Here is a 20,292-nt window from a genome sequence, read left to right as displayed (position 1 = left end):
TCTGAACTTCATCGTAACTTGACAAAGTTATGACATTCTGTTAGCTACACAATGTCAGAGTCGGAAAGGACCCCCAATGATCTAATAAACTTCTTACCCTGTGCTGGAGCACCTACTGGACAACATAACCACTAGGTGGCTGTTCAGAGTATCTTTTTACAAGTGGGATCATAAAATGAAGAAACCAACCAAAATCCTCCAACTTTTGATCCCAGAAGAGTATTCTTAGCACAGGTACCCAACACTCATACTACTAAGAAATTGAGAATTATTACCTGCCAAATAGCAAAAGAGAAATTAGAATTACTTTCTAAGATCAGGTCTGTATCAACCCTTTTGCAGTGCTGTATTTTTTTTTTCTAGTCTAAAGACTATCTGAACATTAAACATAAAAAACTGGAATCTATGATCTTGAAAACAAGGACCTCAATAAAATGCAAAATGACTTTAAACCTCTTATTCATTAAGTAATTGGGTTCAATATATCTAGAAACATCATTTACCATCCATATGAAGAATTCAAAAGCAAATTAACTGAAGTTTGTATTTAAAAAGGAAAATGGAAGGGGAACCTGGTTGGCTCAGTCGGTTAAGTGTCTGACTTCGGCTCAAGTCATGATCTTAAGGTTCATGGGTTCAACTCCCACATTGGGCTCTGTGCTGACAGCTTGGAGCCTGGAGCCTGCTTCAGATTCTGTGTCTCCCTCTCTCTCTGCCCCTCCCTGGCTCCAACTCTCTCTCTCTCTCTCAAAAATAAACATTAAAAAACACGAAAAAATGAAAGAAATACAAAGGAAAATGGATGGCAGCTATTCCGAGGAGGAAAGACTCCAGTGAATGCAACACTTAGCTACTTTTAAGGGTCTACTAGATAGAATCTTTTAAATATAAGCTACAGTTCAGCAGCTTTAAAATTTCATGTTTATTCATATTTTTCAAAATATATGTACATAAAAAAAGGAAGATTTACAACAGGAAAGATTGCCTTACATGCAACACAAATTCCAATGAGCTCATGATGGGATCACACATGATTATGGATCTACTTCAAGCCAATCTTCTCAAGTCCATTTCCCAGCCACACTCTAGGCTGCAGATGAGATCCCAGGAGACAATGCAAGTGGAATGAAGGAAACAAACGTCTTTTGCCTCTGGCAGTACTCAAGGGGCCAGAAGAGGTACACCAAAAAGTTTAAGACAATTAAAATGTCAAGTGCCACAGGGAGGATAAATGATAACCGGAAATCAGTATTTCTCAAGTAGAAAGCTAGTACTATTTAACACAACTTCACAATACTAAACCAAATACAAATGAGAAAGGGTTAGGTAGTTGGGCTTCATTTACTTTTTTTTTCTTTTTTGTAAATATCTCAAAAAAAGAAGCCACTTGCTTGATATCAAAAGTGCTGTGGAAAGAAAGGAGGGGAAAAAAACCCACAGATGAATCTGGAATTTAGTTTATTTTAGCAAATTGTATGTTTTCCCACTTAACATTTCTATATTAGCAATGATGTAACTCTCCAACATTTCCTTATAAAAAAGGCAAACAGGAAACAACTCATGCTCCAAATATTAAAAAATATATTTAAACATTTGATCAAGATTTTATATGGTTTGGTTTTTGGTAACACAGGTGACACCAGAAATCATAAACTCAACATATTCCTGTATTTCCCTTCAGTCAGAAACCAAATGGTGGAGGGAATTTGTGCTTGTGGTTGAGGGAGTGCAATGCTCTGGGCCAGTGAAAAACACCTGGAAATCGGCCGACGTGAAAAGTGGCCCAAAGGAGTCCTAGGTCTGCAGAATCTAATGAAGTCATAATGTTTTTTGGCTTATTCCCAAAGCTAAGATGTCTCTGTGTTTATATAGTTGGAGAGAAAGGGTTAGTGGAGTGGTTTTATAAATAAGATTAATTATTATAGCTATAACTGAAGTCTCCAGGCAGAAGGCTTTTCCATTCAGTCAGTGCTATATACTGCCTCTTTTTTTTACTTCCAGCACCTGACCAGTATCCTATTCTTGATGTTTTCTACAAATATAAAAATCTTTGCAAGTGTTTAGATAAAGCTGGAAGAAACAAAGAAAAAAAAAAAAGCCAAAGCTGACAATAAAAAAAGAGGGTTGGGGTAGAGGGAGAAAAAATGACAAGTGGAGATTACACAGTTCAGGAAAATCCGGAGTTATCGCAGAAATTAAAATGACTGAGGGAAGGGGTAGGCACCAAGAACAGCACCTAAAGCGAACAAATGCCTAAATTGGTTTATTTATATTCCCTCCCCACAATGTTCATAGGGAAGGGAAAAAATGTAATTTTAAAAGCATCAAAACTAAAACAAATGCACACTGACCTTAGAAAATAAGATTCTGAATTTTATCATGATACCCTTTTTTTTCCTATAAAATTTACTTTTTTGCTTTGAAAGACTTCTTCATGTTGGCTTTGCCCTTACTGGGCAATTTCACTTCCTTTCTCACACTGGCTGCAGGCTTTTTTGAAGAGCCACCACTAGGTTTCTTGATGACTGAGGATGAGGGTCTGGCTTTCTTGGCAGGAGTTTTGGCCTTAGGAGGGGCTTTCTTAGACAAAGGCCTAGCTTTCCCCCGCTGGGCAGCTGGGACTTTGGGCGCGGGCTTGGACCCTCTCTGCTTCACCGATGCGGCCTTCACCGAAGACTTGGCTGGGGTTTTCTTCTGCAACCTGTGAGAACAAAGAGCAAAGGCGATCACTTAGTACTCAAGAGACTCACTCTGCCAGGACGACCGGATACTTTGCCAAAAAAGACACAGGGTAGACAGAAGTCACCGATGTAAAGGATAGGAACGTGGTGATTTGACTATAGCCCTTACTAAAACTGTGTGAAAATTCAACCACTTCATGGGAGTCTGTACATATTTGTGATGTTCTTCCTAGGAAAATATGGGATTGTTTTTCTTTGAATAACCAACCAACTACGGATATACACAGATTTGACCAAACAGTAAATTACACATATTCACAGTGCTTCCTAAGTTCAAAGCCCCTGAATTTCCAGTAAGACAAATTCAAATGTTACACCAAGAGCCTTCTGAGAAGGACCTGAGTTGTTACAATGCTATTAATTACTATTACTGCCACTATTAGCTCAAAGGTAGGACATCCACACATCCACACCTTCTTTTAGGTGGTGGCTCTTCGTCATCAGAGTCTTCTTCTGAAGAGTCCTCCTCATCTTCATCCTCGTCTCTTGAATCATCTAGCTCTTTCTTTGGAAATAGAACTCCTGGGCTATGAGAAGAAAAAAAGAAAAGAAAAATACGGTAAAATTACGTAAAAGAGAAGTCCCACATAGGAAAGGGAAAAATGTGAACCTAGATGCTCTTTCTTTGACATTCCGCAGCTTCCTGCCCTCCCCAAATGCCATGTTGCAAGTGTCAGGTTACAGTTTAACCTGTTTTCAACACACATGCAGTTATAACAAATCTATTAAGAGTCCAGAACCATACCTCATTCCCTTCCTCCTACCATTAGAAAAAATGGACTCTTTATTTTAATTTTTTTATGTTTTTTTTAAAAAAAATTATTAATATTTATTCATTTTTGAGAGACAGAGAGAGAGTGCGAGCAGGGAGGGGCAGAGACAGAGAGGGAGGCACAGAATCCAAAGCAGGCTCCCGGCTCTGAGCTGTCCGCACAGAGCCCGATGCGGGGCTTGAACCCATGAACGACAAGATCATGACCTGAGCTCAAGTCGGAAGCTCAACTGACTGAGCACCCAGGCACCTCTTTTTATGTTTTGAGACAGTGAGAGAACACGGTACGACAGTGAGGGAGGGGCAAAGGCAGAGGGAGGGAGAGAATCTTAAGCAGGCTCCACACCCAGCACGGAGTCCAACATGGGGCTTGATTTCATGACTGTGATGTCATGACATGCACCAAAATCAAGAGTCGGATGCTTAACTCACTGAGCTACCCAGGTGCCCCAATAAGATGGATTTTTTTTTTTAATGTTTATTTATTTCTGAGAGGGAGACAGGCAGAGCATGAGAGAGGGAGGAGCAAAGAGAGGGAGAAACAGAACCTGAAGCAGGCTCCAGGCTCCAAGCTGTCAGCACAAAGCCTGAGGTGGGGCTCGAACTCACAAACTGTGAGATCATGACCTGAGCCGAAGTCAGACACTTAACCGACTGAGCCACCCAGGCGCCCCTAAAATGGATTCTTAATCATTTACTTAGTAAGCAATTTAAGCTCCTGATGTGTGTCCAGCACTGTATTAGCCACTGAATATACAGCAGTGACTGGTCTGTCTACAAGACAGCAAACAGTTTGCACAGCAGTATACATTTTTTTGGCCTCATGATACTGGCAAAAGACCTCAAAATATCATAAAGGCTGAATCTCTTCAAAGTTTTAGAGAAAGTCAGCAAGGATTTTCTAATTTTCTTTGCCCTTATTGATACAAATATTGATTCCATTGTGTAATAAGTCCTTGAATTATAACATTTTATGTACAAGACTTTAAGAATTAAATTTAATATCTGAAAAATTCAAATAATATGCAATCGGCCAAGTAACAGAGGCTTGTACACAAGGTACAATGTAAGAAATACACTATACTCTTGCTAAAATAGGGCTTTAGTGGTACATGTCATGGCACTTTACTAGAAATCAGAGTATAAGAAGGCCATTGCACAGGTGCACAGAACAATGCTTGACCCCAAGGAGGTGCTCAATACATTTTTTGGTTTGGTGCATAAATAAAGTATAGATCAAAAAGATTTTCAAGGAAATGGCCCTATCTCTATAGTATGGAGAAGGCAGACTAGGGTTATTGGAAGCAGCCAATGCTCTCCCCTCCTTGAGTGACGATGAAAACATACATAATCCTCTAATAATCTTGTCATTATCATTTATTTAATAAAGAATGAACACAAAAATAACTGGCCGATGATCTCAAAGAATTCCATGCTTGATTTTAAGGAATGGGTGGCTAATAAGATCTAGCAGGGTAGCCAACATTCTCCAGTTCTAACATGAAAAGTGTTTGCTCTAAAACAATACTGCCTTAAGTAATCTTTATTTTCAAGTAAAACAGTAATAAATTAATCAGTTAAGCCCAAGATTTTAAATTTACAATCACCAACACTTCACATTATGGCCTGGCTGCTTACCTGGGGTAATAGGGAAAACAGAGCTGGAAGGTGCCACTGAATCCTTTGCCAGAGATCTGTTCCATCCATCCATTCTTTTCGCATTTCTGAAGAGTCTTCTTCAACAAATGCACTGAATAAAAAATCCAGAAATGAAGAAAGTTACCTACAATTTTTTTTTTTTTAATTCTTAACATTTATTTATTTTCGAGAGGCAGAGACAGACAGAGCATGAGTGGGGGAGGGGCAGAGAGAGAGGGAGACACAGAATCCGAAGCAGGTTCCAGGCTCTGAGCCGTCAGCGCAGAGCCCCGAAGCAGGGCTCGAACCCACAAACCGTGAGATCATGACCTAAGCCAAAGTCAGATGCCCAACCGAGCCACCCAGGTGCCCCTAGTTATTCTATTTTATAAGTCCCTCAACCACAAACATTTATATACAAATTTACTGTCCTGTCAAACAGTAGGTGACATGTGCTAACTGAAATTTTTGTGGTCAGAATTGTTAACTAATTCACTTAACAATTAAGTGCCCATAAATTTGAAAAGAGTTAAATTGTCATGGCAAGAGACTGACCATTAAGTCCATTAAGACCATTAAGACAAGTTCCTCGTTTCAGAGAAAGCAGAACAGGAGCCCAGAGTGGTGAGTGACGTGCCCTACAGTGACGCAAAAATGATTAGTAGCCAACCTAAAACTAATCTCTCATTTCCATTCATTCAAACATCTATTGGATACCTGTATGTACTCAGAAATAATTTAGGAGAGTATCAAGATGACAAAACCGGGGGCACCTGGTGGCTCAGTTGAGTGTTCATTTTCTGATTTTGGCTCAGGTCATGATCTCATGGCCTGTGAGTTCGAGCCCCGTGTCGGGCTCTGCGGACTGTGGGGCTCTGTGCTGTTTGCAGAGCCTACTTGGGATACTCTCTCTCCACCCCTTGGCCCCTCCCCTGAACACAGGTGTGCAAACATGCTCTCTCAAAAATAAATAAACATTAAAAAAAGGAAAGCATTCCTTCATAATATTATAAAATTCATACTGCATAGGTTAAAAATCAGTATTAAGACTTCAAAATTACTTTTTTTTTTTAATTTTTTTTTAACATTTATTTATTTGTGAGACAGAGAGAGAGAGAGCATGAACAGGGAGGGTCAGAGAAAGAGGGAGACACAGAATCTGGAACAGGCTCCAGGCTCTGAGCTGTCAGCACAGAGCCCGACGCGGGGCTCGAACCCACAGACTGTGAGATCATGACCTGAGCCGAAGTCGGGCGCTTAACCGACTGAGCCACCCAGGCGCCCCCAAAATTACTTTTAATCAAAAGAATACAGCCTAGTGTGCATTTTGTTACTTATTTTCCATATTCCTTACCCTACACCACTATACCTATTCTCGTAGTTCACTGAGAAAATATACAGCCTCATTAACCTGGATATGACAGTGCTAAGGCGAGGCTTTTAATCTCAAATCACCACCTGACCGGGTAAAGACACTTTCCTGAGAAAAGTATTCTTTGTTCTAGGGCTTAAGGCAACAAGAAACAACATAAGTAGCATTTTATTTTATTTTTTTTTATTTATTTTTTTTTTTATTTTTTTTTTTTCAACGTTTATTTATTTTTGGGACAGAGAGAGACAGAGCATGAATGGGGGAGGGGCAGAGAGAGAGGGAGACACAGAATCGGAAACAGGCTCCAGGCTCTGAGCCATCAGCCCAGAGCCTGACGCGGGGCTCGAACTCACGGACCGTGAGATGGTGACCTGGCCGAAGTTGGACGCTTAACCGACTGCGCCACCCAGGCGCCCCATAAGTAGCATTTTAAAACACCTGCTTGGCTTCAAGGGAAAATTACATGGTTTGGTAGACATTCAGAAAGGCAAAAAGATACTACACTTGAGAGGTATTCTGAACCAAGAGATTTATCTAAAATCTTTATAGTAAAGTAAAATCAAATCCTGATCTTCAGCAGACATTGTAAATTAAGGATAAGCCTTGCTTATTTGTTTTTCCTTTTGTAAATAATAAATTTGTAAAGTTGTTCCCTCTTGATTTTCAGTCAGCAGTTAATGCTTTGTAATAGCATGATCTCCAGAACTGTTTACAAGGCAATCCCCCCCCCCACCCGCCCCTCCCCGATCCCAGTTAAATGCACACAACTCTGAGCCTTACTTTGATAGTTAGAATTGGTCCCTGGGTGGTTCTCCAGGACATACTTCTTCAGAGCAGTGGTAGAGCAGGTCTTCGGCTCATTCATGGCAGCAATAGCAGACAAGATTGCATATTCCATCAGGCTTCCACCAAGCAGGGGTTTCTCCCCTGATTTCTTCAGCTGTTTTCCAAGGAGGAAGAGAAAAGCATCAAGACAACACTCTCCCAAAGCAGGTCAAGACAAGACTCCTCTGCACCAGGTGGGTCGGAGTTCCTGCATTAGCACAGATATGTTTTACAATAAATTGTCAGGTTAGGGACTTTCTCTTCCCGCTCATCAGGTATTTAATCTAACTGAGGAGTCCCAACCCTCCTATGGATATTTTCTCTTTCCATTAAACCCTCCATCCAACCTAACAGAGCAACAGCTACCCTTAACTCAAACAGAGTGACAGCTGTATCCCAATAAGCAGGTTAACTTGTTATGTCCCAAATAAATAAGACAGTTTTGAGAATACTTCCTTGTCTCAAACTGAAAAGTGGAGTAGTTAGAAAAATAATAAATAACCTTTTTAATCCTGTAAAGAAAATAGCAAAGGAAAAGTTTGATAATTGTTTAGGGTATCATACAACAGAAAATGACATAGCATATTCCAAGGACAAAAGGATGGGGAACAAAGATCAGCACCATTAAGCACAAAGAGTAAAAGGACAAACTCAGGTACGATCTACAACAGAGATTCTCAAAGAGTGGTCCACAAACCCACTGGGGATCCTGAGACTCTTTCAGAGGATCTGCAAGATCAAAACTATTTTCATAATAATGCTAAGACGTGATTTGCCTTCTTCACTGTGGTGACATGTGCACTGATGGTGGAAAAGCGATGGTGGGTAAAACTGCTGATACCTTACCATAAATCAAGGCGGAGACACAAAAATGTACCAGTAGTTGCTGTATTTACTGCTATGTGCTTGTTTAAAAAAAAAAAAAAAGCCAATTTCACTTAAGAATGTCCTCAATGAAGTAGCAAAAGTTATCTTATTAAATCTCAATCCCAGTACATGTCTTTTTGTTATTTTATGGGATGAAATGGGAAGAACACATTAAGCATGTCAACTGCATGTGGAGATATGACGGTGGTCTCAAGGAAAAGCACCCCAGGGTCTGAGTTGTGAGCTGAACTAGTTTCATTTTTCATGGGATACTCCTTACTTGAAGGAACGACTAATAGATACACTATGGTTAATTATTATTTAGACTTGGGCATCTGGTAGACATTTTCTTGAAAATGTATTAAATGAGCCTCTCCCTTCAAGGAAAACAACTAACAGTATTTGTTGCCAAGCATTAAAATGCAACTTTTTAAGAAAAAATTTAAATCATGGAACATGTGTATATACTACGGTGAGCTTAGTAATTTCTGAGTACTTAAATATTGTTCTGATAAGATCGGTGGGTACTATTACTTTTGTTACTGTTTGATGAAATGTGGTAACACTTTAATTATCTGCATGATTCAGTGAACCACTATCTTCCAAATGACCATGTTATAAAATTATGCAGTTAAAACATCTGCTCCAAGTTCAAAACAGACCCAAAGATTTAAGGCAAGAGTACAAGAGGTTCACAGATATGGTTTTAGGTTCCACATGGCAACTAACCTTTAAGGAATTAGCACAAAATCAATTAATGTAATACACCGTATTAACAGAATAAAGGACAAAGATCACATGCTCATCTCGAGACACAGAAAAATCATTTTACAAACCCAAAAGCTGCTCATAATAAAATCTAACAAACTAGTAATAGGGGAGAAATCTTCTCAACCTGATAACAGGCATTTATAAATAACCCACAGCTAACTTAATGATCGAAGACTTGATGTTTCCCCTTTAATAAGGGGAATGAGACAAGGATGTCTGCTCTCAGCATTGTACTGGAGGTTCTCTATTCAGTATAATTAAGCAAGAAAAAAGCAAAGCAAAACAAAACAGCCAGATGAGAAAGGTAAACAAAATGGTCTTTATCTGCAAATGACATGACTCTATGAAGAAAATCGTAGGGAGTCCACAAAAATCCTAAGGAATCTACAAAAAAACTACTAGAACTAGTGAATGAGTTCAGCAATGTTGCCGGATAGAAGATCAACAGACAAATCAACTGTATTTCTAAATGTCAGCAATGAACAATCTTGAAAATATTTCCATTCACCGTAACGTGGAAAAGAATAAAATACTTAGGAATAAACTTAAATGTAAGACCTATATACTGAAAACTACAAAATGCTGCTGAGAGAAGTTAAAGATCTAAATAAAGAGACAGTCAGTATTCACGAACTAGCAAAGTCAGTATTATAAAGACAGTGATTCTTCCCATATTGACGTATAGGTTCAGTGCAATCTCTACCAAAATCCTAGCTGGGTTTTGTGTGTGTGTGTGTATGTGTGTGTGAAAAATAACAAATGAATCCTAAAATTCATATGGAAATGCACAAGACTAAGAATAATTAAAATATTCTTTAAAAATTACATTTTTTGACATTTTCCAATTTGAAAACTTGCACAAAACTTTCAAAGCTACAGTCATCAAGACTATGATCCTGGCATAAGAATTCATACATAGATCAATGGAGAAAAACCAGGAGTCCAGAAATAAATCCTTAATATGTATGGTCATTTTTTTTTTTTTTTAAATAAAGATGCCAAGGCAATTCAGTGGGGAATAGATAATCTTTTAAATAAAAAGTGTTGGGGGGGCGCCTGAGTGGCTCAGTCGTTTGAGCGTCCAACTTCAGCTCAGGTCATGATCTCACAGCTCGTGGGTTCAAGCCCCACGTTGGGCTCTGTACTGACAGCTCAGAGACTGGAGCCTGCTTCCGATTCTGGGTCTCCCTTTCTCTCTCTCTGCCCTCTCCCGCTCATGCTGTCTCTGTTTCTCAAAAATAAATAAACATTACAAAAAAAATTTTTTTAATAAATAAATAAATAAATAAAAAGTATTGGGGCACATGGGTGGCTCAGTTGAACGTCTTGACTTTGCCTCAGGTCATGATCTCACAGCTTTTGAGTTCGAGCCCCACATCGGAGCCTGCTTCCGATTCTGTGTCTCCCTCTCTCTCTCTGCCCCTCCCCCACTCACACTCTCTCTCAAAAAATAAACGTTAAAAAAAAATTAAAAATTAAAAATAAATAAATAAGTAAGTAAATAAGTAAATAAATAAATAAATAAATAAATAAAAGTGTTATGAGGTGCCTGGATGGCTCAGTCAGTTAAACATCCAACTCTGGCCTAAGTGTTGATCTCACTGTCCCCGAGTTCGAGCTCCACACTGGGCTCTGTGGTGACAGCTCAGAGCCTGGAGCCTGTTTTGGATTCTGTGTCTCCCTTTCTCTCTCTGCCTTTCCCCCACTCGTTCGTTCTCTGTCTCCCTCTCAAAAATAAACAAACATTTAAAAAATTTTAAATAAATAAATAAAAAGTGTTAGGACAACTGGGTATCTACGTGCAAGAACATGAATTTATAGCCCTACCTCATACCATAAACAAAACTCAAAATGGACAGAGCCTAAAAGTATTTAAAAACTCTTAAAAAGAATGTAGGAGTGAATCTTGTGATCCTAAGTTAGGCAATGATTTCTTGGATATAATACCAACAGCAGAAGCAATTTTAAAAAATGACATACTGGACTTCATCAAAATTAAATACCTTTGCACTTCAAAACATACCATTAAGAAAGTGAAAGCACAGGCCACAGATGAGGAGAAAATATATGCAAATCATGTATCTAATGAGGAACTTGAATCTAGTTAATAACTTTTACATCTCAATAATAAGACAAATAGCCCAAATTTAAAAACAGGCAAAGAATTTAAATAGACATTTTACCAGAAAAGATAAACAAATGTCCATTAAGCACAAGGAAAGATGGTCAGTATCAGCAATCATTAGGGAAATGCCAACCAAAACCATAACAAAACAGCACTCTACATCCACCAGTATGGCTAGAATTCTAAAAAAGACGGTAACAAGTGTTTGCAATGATGTGGAGACACCGGAACCCTTATACTTTGCTGGTGGGAATGTAAAATGATGCACACACTGTGGCAGTTTCTTACGACATAAATTGACCATAGTGTCCAGTAAGTCCACACTCCTAGTTACATATCCATGTGAAATAAAAACATGTATTTGCACAAAGATTCGGATGTAAAGGTTCATAGGCAGTATTAATCGTAAGAGTAAAAAGTGGAAATAACCCAAATGTTTATCAATTTGTGAGTAAACAGAATGTGTTAAATACAGACAATGGAATGCTATGTGGCAATAAAGAGGAATGAAAGCACTGATTCATGCTGCAACATGGATAAAACTCAAAGAAGATTATGCTAAGTGAAAGAAACCAAACCAAAAAAGCGATAGATTGTATGACTCCATCTACATGAAATGTGTAGAAAAGGGAAATCTATGTAAAGAGAAAGTCGATTAGTAGGTTGGCTGCAGAGGAGAATGGGGAGAGACTGCAAACGGGCACAAGAGATCTTTCTGGGTGATGAAATGTTCTAAAACTGGATTGTAGTGATGGTTGTACAACTCTGTAAATTTACTAAAAATCACTGAATTATAAATTGTAACTTAAAATGAGTGTATTTTATGGCATACAAATCATACTTCAATAAAGCTACTTTAAAAAATCACCATTTGTTGAGTTTTGGTACAGTATCAAAGAATAATACCCACAACTATTTGAAAATTATCTTAAGATACTCCATACTTTTCTGTGTGTGAGGTGAATTTTCTTCAAAGGTGTAACACAAAATATGTTGAAATATCTGTTAAGACAGATACCAGCTGTCTTCTCTTAAGCAAGACGTTAAAGATTTGCAAATTTTTAATGAATAGTACCTCTCTTCTCATGAAGTTTTCCAAAAATATAGTTATTGTTCCACAAAAAAATGTTATTTATGCTGACGTAAAATGTTTTCTTAAAAAAATGAATGAATATTTAAAATTTTTCTCAGTTTTAATCTCTAATATGGTACAACCCACATAAAAACAACCTCCTGGGGTCCTCAAAGAATTTTTAGAGTATAAGTTGGTCCTGAAACCAAAACTTTTGAGAGTCATTTCTCTACAACCAAGCCTTCTTGGCCTCTAACCTGGAATGTCCCAGAAGCACCTTTGCCAGTTATTTGTTCTAACTGGCCTCTCTCTACTGCTCTCTGCAGAGCATTCTTCAACAGCTGAGGCCTGCAGAGAAAACAAACAAACAAACAAAATAGCGATAAACATCAATGAAGAAAGATATGAAGAAACAGATCCAGGGTTTTCCCCTGAACTTAAGTTCTGATTCCTATTAGATGTAGTAGTAGTTTGTTAAAATGGACAATAATAAATAAAATACTGGCACCCTTAACAAGTGGCATTCTTTTTACTTTAAGCAAAGCAGTTAAGTCATTACCCAGAGACACAAACCATGCCCCATACAGAACCAATTTCCAAACTTCTAGGGCACTCCAAACACCTTCCATTTATTCTACCACAACAGCAACCAAACTGTGTAATCAAACAAAGCATGAGTATATTTAAAGTCCCACCTAACTCAAGAATTCTCACAGGCAAAATTTCTAGATACTGTATTTTAAAAAGTATGTAACACATTAACAGAAAACAACATTTTTTTACAAACTCTGAAGTTAGCCTAATAGAATTCCCTGGGAAAGAAAAAAGGTTGTTCTTAACATAATGTCTCTGTCTTAAGAGGGTTACAGTTTAAGACAAAACACAAACCAACAATACTAGGTCATCAAAACCAAATGGCAAGAAAGAAGAAACAGAGGGGTGCCTGGCAGCTCAGATGGTGTACTGTGTAACTCCTGATCTTGGGGCTGTGAGTTCGAGCCCCATGGCGAGGTGGAGATTACTTAAAAATAAAATCTTGTTTCAGCTGACTCTTGTTTCAGCTCAGGTCATGATCTCACAGTTCATGGGTTTGAACCCCACATCAGGCTCTGCGCTGACAGTTCTGGGCCTGCTTGAGATTCTCTCTCTCCCTCGCTCTTTGCCTCTACCCCACTTGTTCTCTCTCTCTCAAAATAAATCAACTTAAAAAAAAAATTCTAAAAAAACCAAAAAACATAAGAACAAGTGCAAGACTGTCCTGTCAAGGTGTAGTCTCAGAGGGGGGAGCGGGGGGAACCTTAGGTGCAGGCACAAACCAATCAAATTGACTTTGGGCTTAAAAGGGGCTGTGGTAGGGAAGAAGACAATCAAATGGAAAGCTATGCATTCAGGCCAACAACAGGACATCTGAAGAAAGGGTGGATCATAATCTACAAGCCTGGTGTGTTCTGTCATCATTCTCAAGAATTACTAGAAGAGCACCCAGTAAGAATCTGAGGTGAGTGGCTTGAAACTGGTTAGTTACTGCGTTGACGAATAAAGATCGGCAGGGCAGCCGGTCGAGAGGCAGAATTACGAGGGCCAAACTATCATTTGAGGTGCTTCACGCTGATATTTTTCTTTGGAGAAGAAATTTAAAATTTTTATCTAACCACTAAGCATTACAGGTTGAGCCGACACTAGTTTTTCATGACATCATCTGTATGCTTAGGGAGGAATAATAGAGGGGATGCCATGATCTAATAGGATGCTAAAGAGTGGGAACTAGCCTATCAAATCTTGTACATCCCTGATACTCCAAATGAAGACACTCCCAACTAAAGAAAACTCACAATGAAAATATTTCTAAGCCAGTATATTCCATTTAGGAGGAATATGATTTATGCCACAACCCCAAACACACACATACCACACTTCAAGTCCCTCATCCCACAAACATTTACTGAGTATTTATTACAGTTATACAGGGATAAACACATAGATCTGGTCACTAAACTCAAGGAATTTAAGAGATGATGAATATATAATAATCATTGTAAAGAATGAGAAGGATCAGGGTTGAAGTACACATATAGAGCTCTGGGAACATAACTGAGGGAATGACTTAATTGTCAAACACGTTTTCCATTAGTTGCTCTATAAGGCAGACTGCTTAAAGACTGATCTCCAATGGGGGATCACAAAGTAAAACACTGACACCCCAGTGAGAAGAACTGCCTTAACCGAGGTTCAGATGCTCCAAGAATGCAGCGATCAGTTAAACTGGTTCCCTTCCTAACATTTCTGTTTTCTCAGCAATCTTTATGCCAACATATACTTTGTCTGGGCTTTTAGAAGTCACAGAATTCTGTCACTCATTCCTCTATCTTCTAGTAAAACCATACTTACCAGCTGCTTCAAAACTTCTGAGACTGGCCCATTCTTTTACCACTGCCATAACCTTAGTACAAGCCACCATGCCCTCCCTTCTGGGCACTGTGCTTTCTGTCTTCATAATGCATACTACAACTAGGTCAATACACCTACGGAAGCCACCTTTACGGTGTTAATCAACTGATCAGGTGTCAGGTCCTAAAGCCTCAACCCAGCTTCAAAGCCTTCCATGACGTGATCCTACTCCTTGTTAGTCTAGATGCAGTCAGACCCGGTCTCCTTTTAGTTCCCAAAAAAGAATGCTAACTCCTGTCTCTGAAATTTTCTCATGAAGCTCTTAAAGAATGCCACTCTACTGGGGCACTTGGGTGGCTCAGTCAGTTAAGCATACGACTCTGGCTCAGATCATGATTCCACGGTTTGTGGGTTCAAGCCCCACATCAGGCTTTGTGCTGACAGCTCAGAGCCTGGAGCCTGGTTCAGATTCTGCATCTCCCTCTCTCTCTGCCCCTCTCCCACTTGTGCTCTGTCTCTCTCAAAAAATAAACACTGAAAAAAAATTGTAAGAATGTCACTCTACCATCCATCTAAATTCTACACTCTTCTATACCTAATCATGCCCCATCTCTTTAACTTACTGTTAACTCCCAGGCATAGCTCCCTGTTCTGAAAAATTTAGCCTATGTCACACCATTTTGCACTCACTATAGTGCTAAGTGCTATTCAAAATATTTCATATGTGTGGAATAAACCAGATAATACAACAAACCCAAAAAATAGGTACTATTATTCCCCATACTTTACAAATGGAGAAAAGCTGAGTGACACAGAAAAGTCATTTTTCCAAAGTCACACAGGTAGGGGAAGAACCAGTACAAATTTGGGCAGTCTGATTCCAGATTCTACATTCTTATTCACTATGCTATGCCTGCACTTTCCAATATAAGACAGCCCAGAACAGTGGAAAAAGCAAGTATCATATTGAAAAACAAACCGGGGGGGGGGGGGGTGGGGGGGCATCTGGGTGGCTCAGACGGTTGGGCACCTGACTTCAACTCAGGTCATGATCTTGCAGTTCATTAGTTCAAGCCCCACCATCGGGCTCTCCACTCTCAGTGCAGAGCCCGCTTCAGATGCTCCGTCTCCTTCTCTCTCTGCCTCTCCCAAGCACACATGCTCTCTCTCTCTCTCTCAAAAAAAAAAAAAAAAAAAAAATTTATTAAAAAAAATGAAGTTCTGATTTTACCAGTGAGCAGCCAGGTAACCCTAAGATTTTTATCAGCAAAATTGAGGTAGGAATATATATTTTTAAGTCTATTTTGAGAAATATGGAAAACAATGTACAAAAGGGTTTTATAAAGCCCTATACAAATTCAAGGAACTTTTTATTATTATAACATGTTCTCTTTTTTAAGTTTATCTATTTTAAGCGAGAGAGAGGGAGAACACGAGCAGGAGAGGAGCAGAGAGAAAGGGAGGGAGAGAGAATCTCAAGCAGGCTCTGCACTGTCAGTGTGGAGCCCAACGTGGGGCTCAAACTCAAGAAATGTGAGTTCATGACCTAAGCCAAAATTGAGTGGGATACTTAGCCAACCGAGCCATCCAGGTGTCCCAACAGGTTTTGTTTTTAATTAGATAATCAGACCAGTTTAGTTTGAAGCAGAAAATCATGGGTAATTGTTGATGGCCATGTTACTCAACCATGGAGAAAGGTGGTCTGCATTGAGACATATATAAATGAAAGCCATGTGCAGAGAGAATCAGAAGTAAGGGATGAAGAACAAAAAAGCAACTGATAGCAACAAGGATTCTGAGTTGCAAGCATCTAAATGAGAGCGTTCCATCAGTCTGTTAGAAATGCATAAATGGAATTAAGAAGATCACAAGATGCCTGAAATTGCTCAGAGTTGAAAATGTTTAAGAATCTAAGGGGTCACCAAAGAAATTAAAGAGTTCAGAGATAAGTATAGGGCATACAATTGAATTTGGGCTATGTTCTTATATTGGTGTGGAAAGAGGAAAAAAAAAAAGAGTATAAAGAAGTTACATCACACACAATGATTTCTAATGCCATGTGACAGAACTACCCTTGAAAGTTTCTGAAGGTATCTTAGAGTGAACTCAAAGTCTCTATGTAAATCCAACATATCCAGTTTTTAATTCAGATTTGCAAAAAATCATTGTTATCAAATACAGAAGAAACTTGCATGTTATATAAAAAACACTGGGATGCCTGAGTAGCTCAGTCAGTTAAGCATCTGACTCTTGATCTCTGCTCAGGTCACGACTTCAATGTTCATAAAATTGAACCCTGCGTCATCAGGCTGACTGCACAGAGTCTGCTTGGGATACTCTCTCTCCCTCTCTCTCTGCCCCTCCCCCACTCGTACTCGCTCTCCTTCTCTCAAAATAAATAAATAAAAATTTTTAAAAATACCGTTGGGGCACCTGGGTGGCTCAGTCAGTTGAATATCCAACTCCTGGATCATAATCTCACAGTTTGTGGGATGGAGACCTGCGTCAGGCTCCACACTGGGCATGAAGCCTGCTTAAGATTCTCTCTTCCTCTCCCTCTGTCCCTCCACTGCTTGCACATGTGTGCACATAGTCTCTCAAAAAAAAAGTCTTTGAAATTAGAATCCTATTTAGCATGGTGTAATGCTCATACCACGAGAATTGTATTGGAACAGAGACTGATATTAGCATTAGTTGAGCACTTACTATGTGCCAGGCACTGTTATAAGTGCTTAACATGTACTAGGAGACGTATGCCTGGTAACAACCTTACTGATACACTGTTTATCAGTTAGGAAACTGGGACACAGAGAGGGAAATTACTCAAGGATACAGAGCTAGAAAGTGAAAGAATCAGGATTTAAACCCAAGGGGTCTGGTTTCAAAGTCCGTGCTTTTTACCACAAGCTCTACAGCCGCTAGTATACAGGAGCAGAAACATGTGCCTCATCTCACACACTCTGGGACGAACACTCTTTGTGAAGTGGCCAGGTGAAATGCCCACAGGCATTCAATCGCTCATTCAACTAATATTTATGGACCATCTACTGTGTGCTAGGGCGTGGAGGAAACGGAAGTGAACAATATAGATAAAACTCCTGGCCAGGGTGTCTGGGTGGCTCAGTTGGTTAAGTGTCCAACTTCGGTTCAGTTCATGATCTCGTGGTTCATGAGTTTGAGCCCCACGTTGGGGTCTGTGCTAACAGGTAGGAGCCTGGAGCCTGGCTCGGATTCTGTGTCTCCCCCTCTCTCTGCTCGCCCCTTGCTCATGCGGTCTCTCTCTCAAAAAGAAATAAACATTCAAAAAAAAATCTTTTTTTTAAATCCTGGTCTTCAAGATTCTGACATTTTAATGGGGTAGACAGGTAGTTTTAAACAACCGGGCAGGGGCACCTGGATGGCTCAGCTGGTTAAGCATGTGACTCTGGATTTCAGCTCAGGTCATGATTTCACAGTTCATGAATTTGAGCTCCACATCAGGCTTTGCACTGACAGTGTGGAGCCTGCTTGGGATTCTCTCTCTCAAAAATAAACAAACTTGGGGCGCTTGGGTGGCTCAGTTGGTTGGGCGTCTGTCTTCGGCCCAGGTCATGATCTCACACAGCTCGTGAGTTGGAGCCCCGCGTCCGGCTCCGTGCCGACAGCTTGGAGCCTGGAGCCTGCTTCGGATTCTGTGTCTCCCTCTCTCTCTCTCTGTGCCCCTCCCCAACTCATGCCTGCACTCTCTGTCAAAAATAAATAAACTTAAAGTAAATAAATAAATAAACTTAAAAAGAAAGAAAAAAGGCCAGGCAGATGCAGTATGTGTTAGAATGTGATGAGTGCTATGGAGAAAAGTAAGACAGAGAAGTAGAATTCTGAATGCTGGGAGAGGAGGGAAAGGTTGCAAATGGAATTTAGGTGGTTCCATCAACCAAATGTAGTGTACAAGCCAGGTACGGACACTAACTGGAACAAACCAACTATAAGAAGTCATTTTGGTGGTGCCTGGGTGGTTCCGTTGGTTGAACATCCAACTCTTGGTTTTGGCTCAGGTCATTCATGATCTCACAGTTTGTGGGATGGAGCCCCTCGTTGGGCTCTGCGATGACAGCATGGGGCCTGCTCAGGATTCTCTCTCTCCCTCTCTCTCTCTGCCCCTCCCCCACTCCCTCTCTCTCAAAAATAAACTAACTTTAACAAGTCACTTTGCAGACAACTGGGGACATGTGACCATGGCCTATGTATTGGATAATGCTTAGGATTTTGTCGGAAATGTTAGTACGATGGTTTGTTCTCTTTACATTTATGTGTATGTTTGAAAGTTTCCAAAATAAAACAATTACAAAAAAGGAAGGCAGTCAAGGCAGGGTCAAGGCACTCTAACGAGGACATCAGAGTAAAAACCTGAGAGGAGTGAAGGCGTGAGCAAAGTAGATTATGGGGAAAACCATCCAGGCAAAGGGAACAGCAAGCATACAGACTCTGAGGCCAGCTAAGTGAGGGAAAAGTAGTAGTAGATTAGGTCAAAGACACAATGGAAGCGTAATGTCACATACCATTTTAGAGACACTGGCTCTATCTGTAAGGGGGCTGGGAAGCCACAGGAAGGTTTGAGTAGCAAGGCGATACGATCTAACTTACATTTTTACAAGTTTCACCCTCACTGCTAGGTTAAGAGCAGACTGAGGGAGAAGGAGCATGAGAGGAGTTAGGAAGTCATTGCTCTAAAACAACTGAGAGATGATGGTGGCTTGGAAGAGTAGTAACAGTGGAGGTAATGAGAAGAGGTTTGTTTATGGATATATCCTAATACCAAATCCAAAGTAACTGCTTACAGATTAGATGGAGGTGTGGGATAACTAGAACAGACCAGCACATCAGGTGAGCTTGAGCCCTACTTCGGGTGAGCCTGAGCCCTGCTTTAGGTGAGCCCCGCTTCTCTCTCTCCCTCTCTGCCCCTTGGTCAGTTGTGTACCCCACCCACCCCCCTCTCAAAAACTAAAATTAAAATTAAGTATGGCCAAATTATCATGTTAATTGTATGTATGACAGGACTCCCTGACAGTCAGTGGTAGAGAAAATCAATAGAGAAGTAAACGGAGAAAGAAAAAAAAAAAAAAAGTTACTGTTAACAAGGTCACAGGAAAAGGTCTCTAGGTTCGTTATCACCTATGAGTTGATAACCCATCTATTATCAGGAAAATATTGTTTCAACGTAAGATCAGAAATGTTCATAAAGATTAGACATGTAACGAAGTTACACTGCTATCAACAACTTGTCGTGGGAGTACAGTAGAAAGGCAAGGAAAGAAAAAGCTGGGAGAAGATAATGGTCTCCAGTCACCAGAGAGAGAAGAGAGAGAAAAGTGAAATGTGTATTTAAATGCATTTCTAGCTCATGGTTGTATACGTGGGTCACACTCAGGGCAGAAAAAGCATACAAAAACCAGGACATTAATTTCAAACTTTGTGCTTCTATGATTCCCTTTTCTTTTGCACTATTTCACTGACTCGCCTTGGGCACTCTGAAGACCACTAAGTGCTTTTCTGAAAATGTGGCTTCTGGGCTAAAGCCTCAGCAATTCTAACTGCTTGCCTCAGTAATGCAAGTAAATACTGTTACTGAACAATATCAAGACAATATGCATTCGATATAAAAATCATCTGTAGAAATCACTGGATTAAAGACAATTTTCCAAAAGTCATCCATCATAACAAAGATCTCACATAAACACACTC

General features: G+C 39.8%; 1 protein-coding gene across 3 annotated transcripts in view; it reads right to left on the bottom strand.

Moving 5' to 3' along the window:
* Positions 1-902: 902 nt before the first annotated feature.
* Positions 903-20,292, bottom strand: part of HP1BP3 (heterochromatin protein 1 binding protein 3) — a 39,015-nt gene continuing 19,625 nt past the window's right edge. For 2 of the 3 annotated variants that reach the window (XM_047082733.1, XM_047082734.1), the window contains 5 exons: positions 12,441-12,531; positions 7,304-7,463; positions 5,152-5,263; positions 3,155-3,268; positions 903-2,701 (listed from right to left, as the gene is read on the bottom strand). In XM_047082733.1, the coding sequence (XP_046938689.1) occupies positions 2,407-2,701; positions 3,155-3,268; positions 5,152-5,263; positions 7,304-7,463; positions 12,441-12,531 (772 nt within the window). In that variant the 3' untranslated portion in view covers positions 903-2,406. Of the gene's footprint in view, positions 2,702-3,154; positions 3,269-5,151; positions 5,264-7,303; positions 7,557-12,440; positions 12,532-20,292 lie in introns of those variants that run through there. The other variant, XM_047082735.1, reaches the window with a different exon arrangement.

The sequence above is a fragment of the Lynx rufus genome, unplaced genomic scaffold (genome assembly GCF_022079265.1).
Source record: "Lynx rufus isolate CCGP_SWC_20201006 ecotype Redwood Valley unplaced genomic scaffold, mLynRuf1.p SCAF_2, whole genome shotgun sequence".
Classification (NCBI taxonomy): Eukaryota; Metazoa; Chordata; class Mammalia; order Carnivora; family Felidae; genus Lynx; species Lynx rufus.
This window is presented reverse-complemented; position numbering and strand designations above follow the sequence as displayed.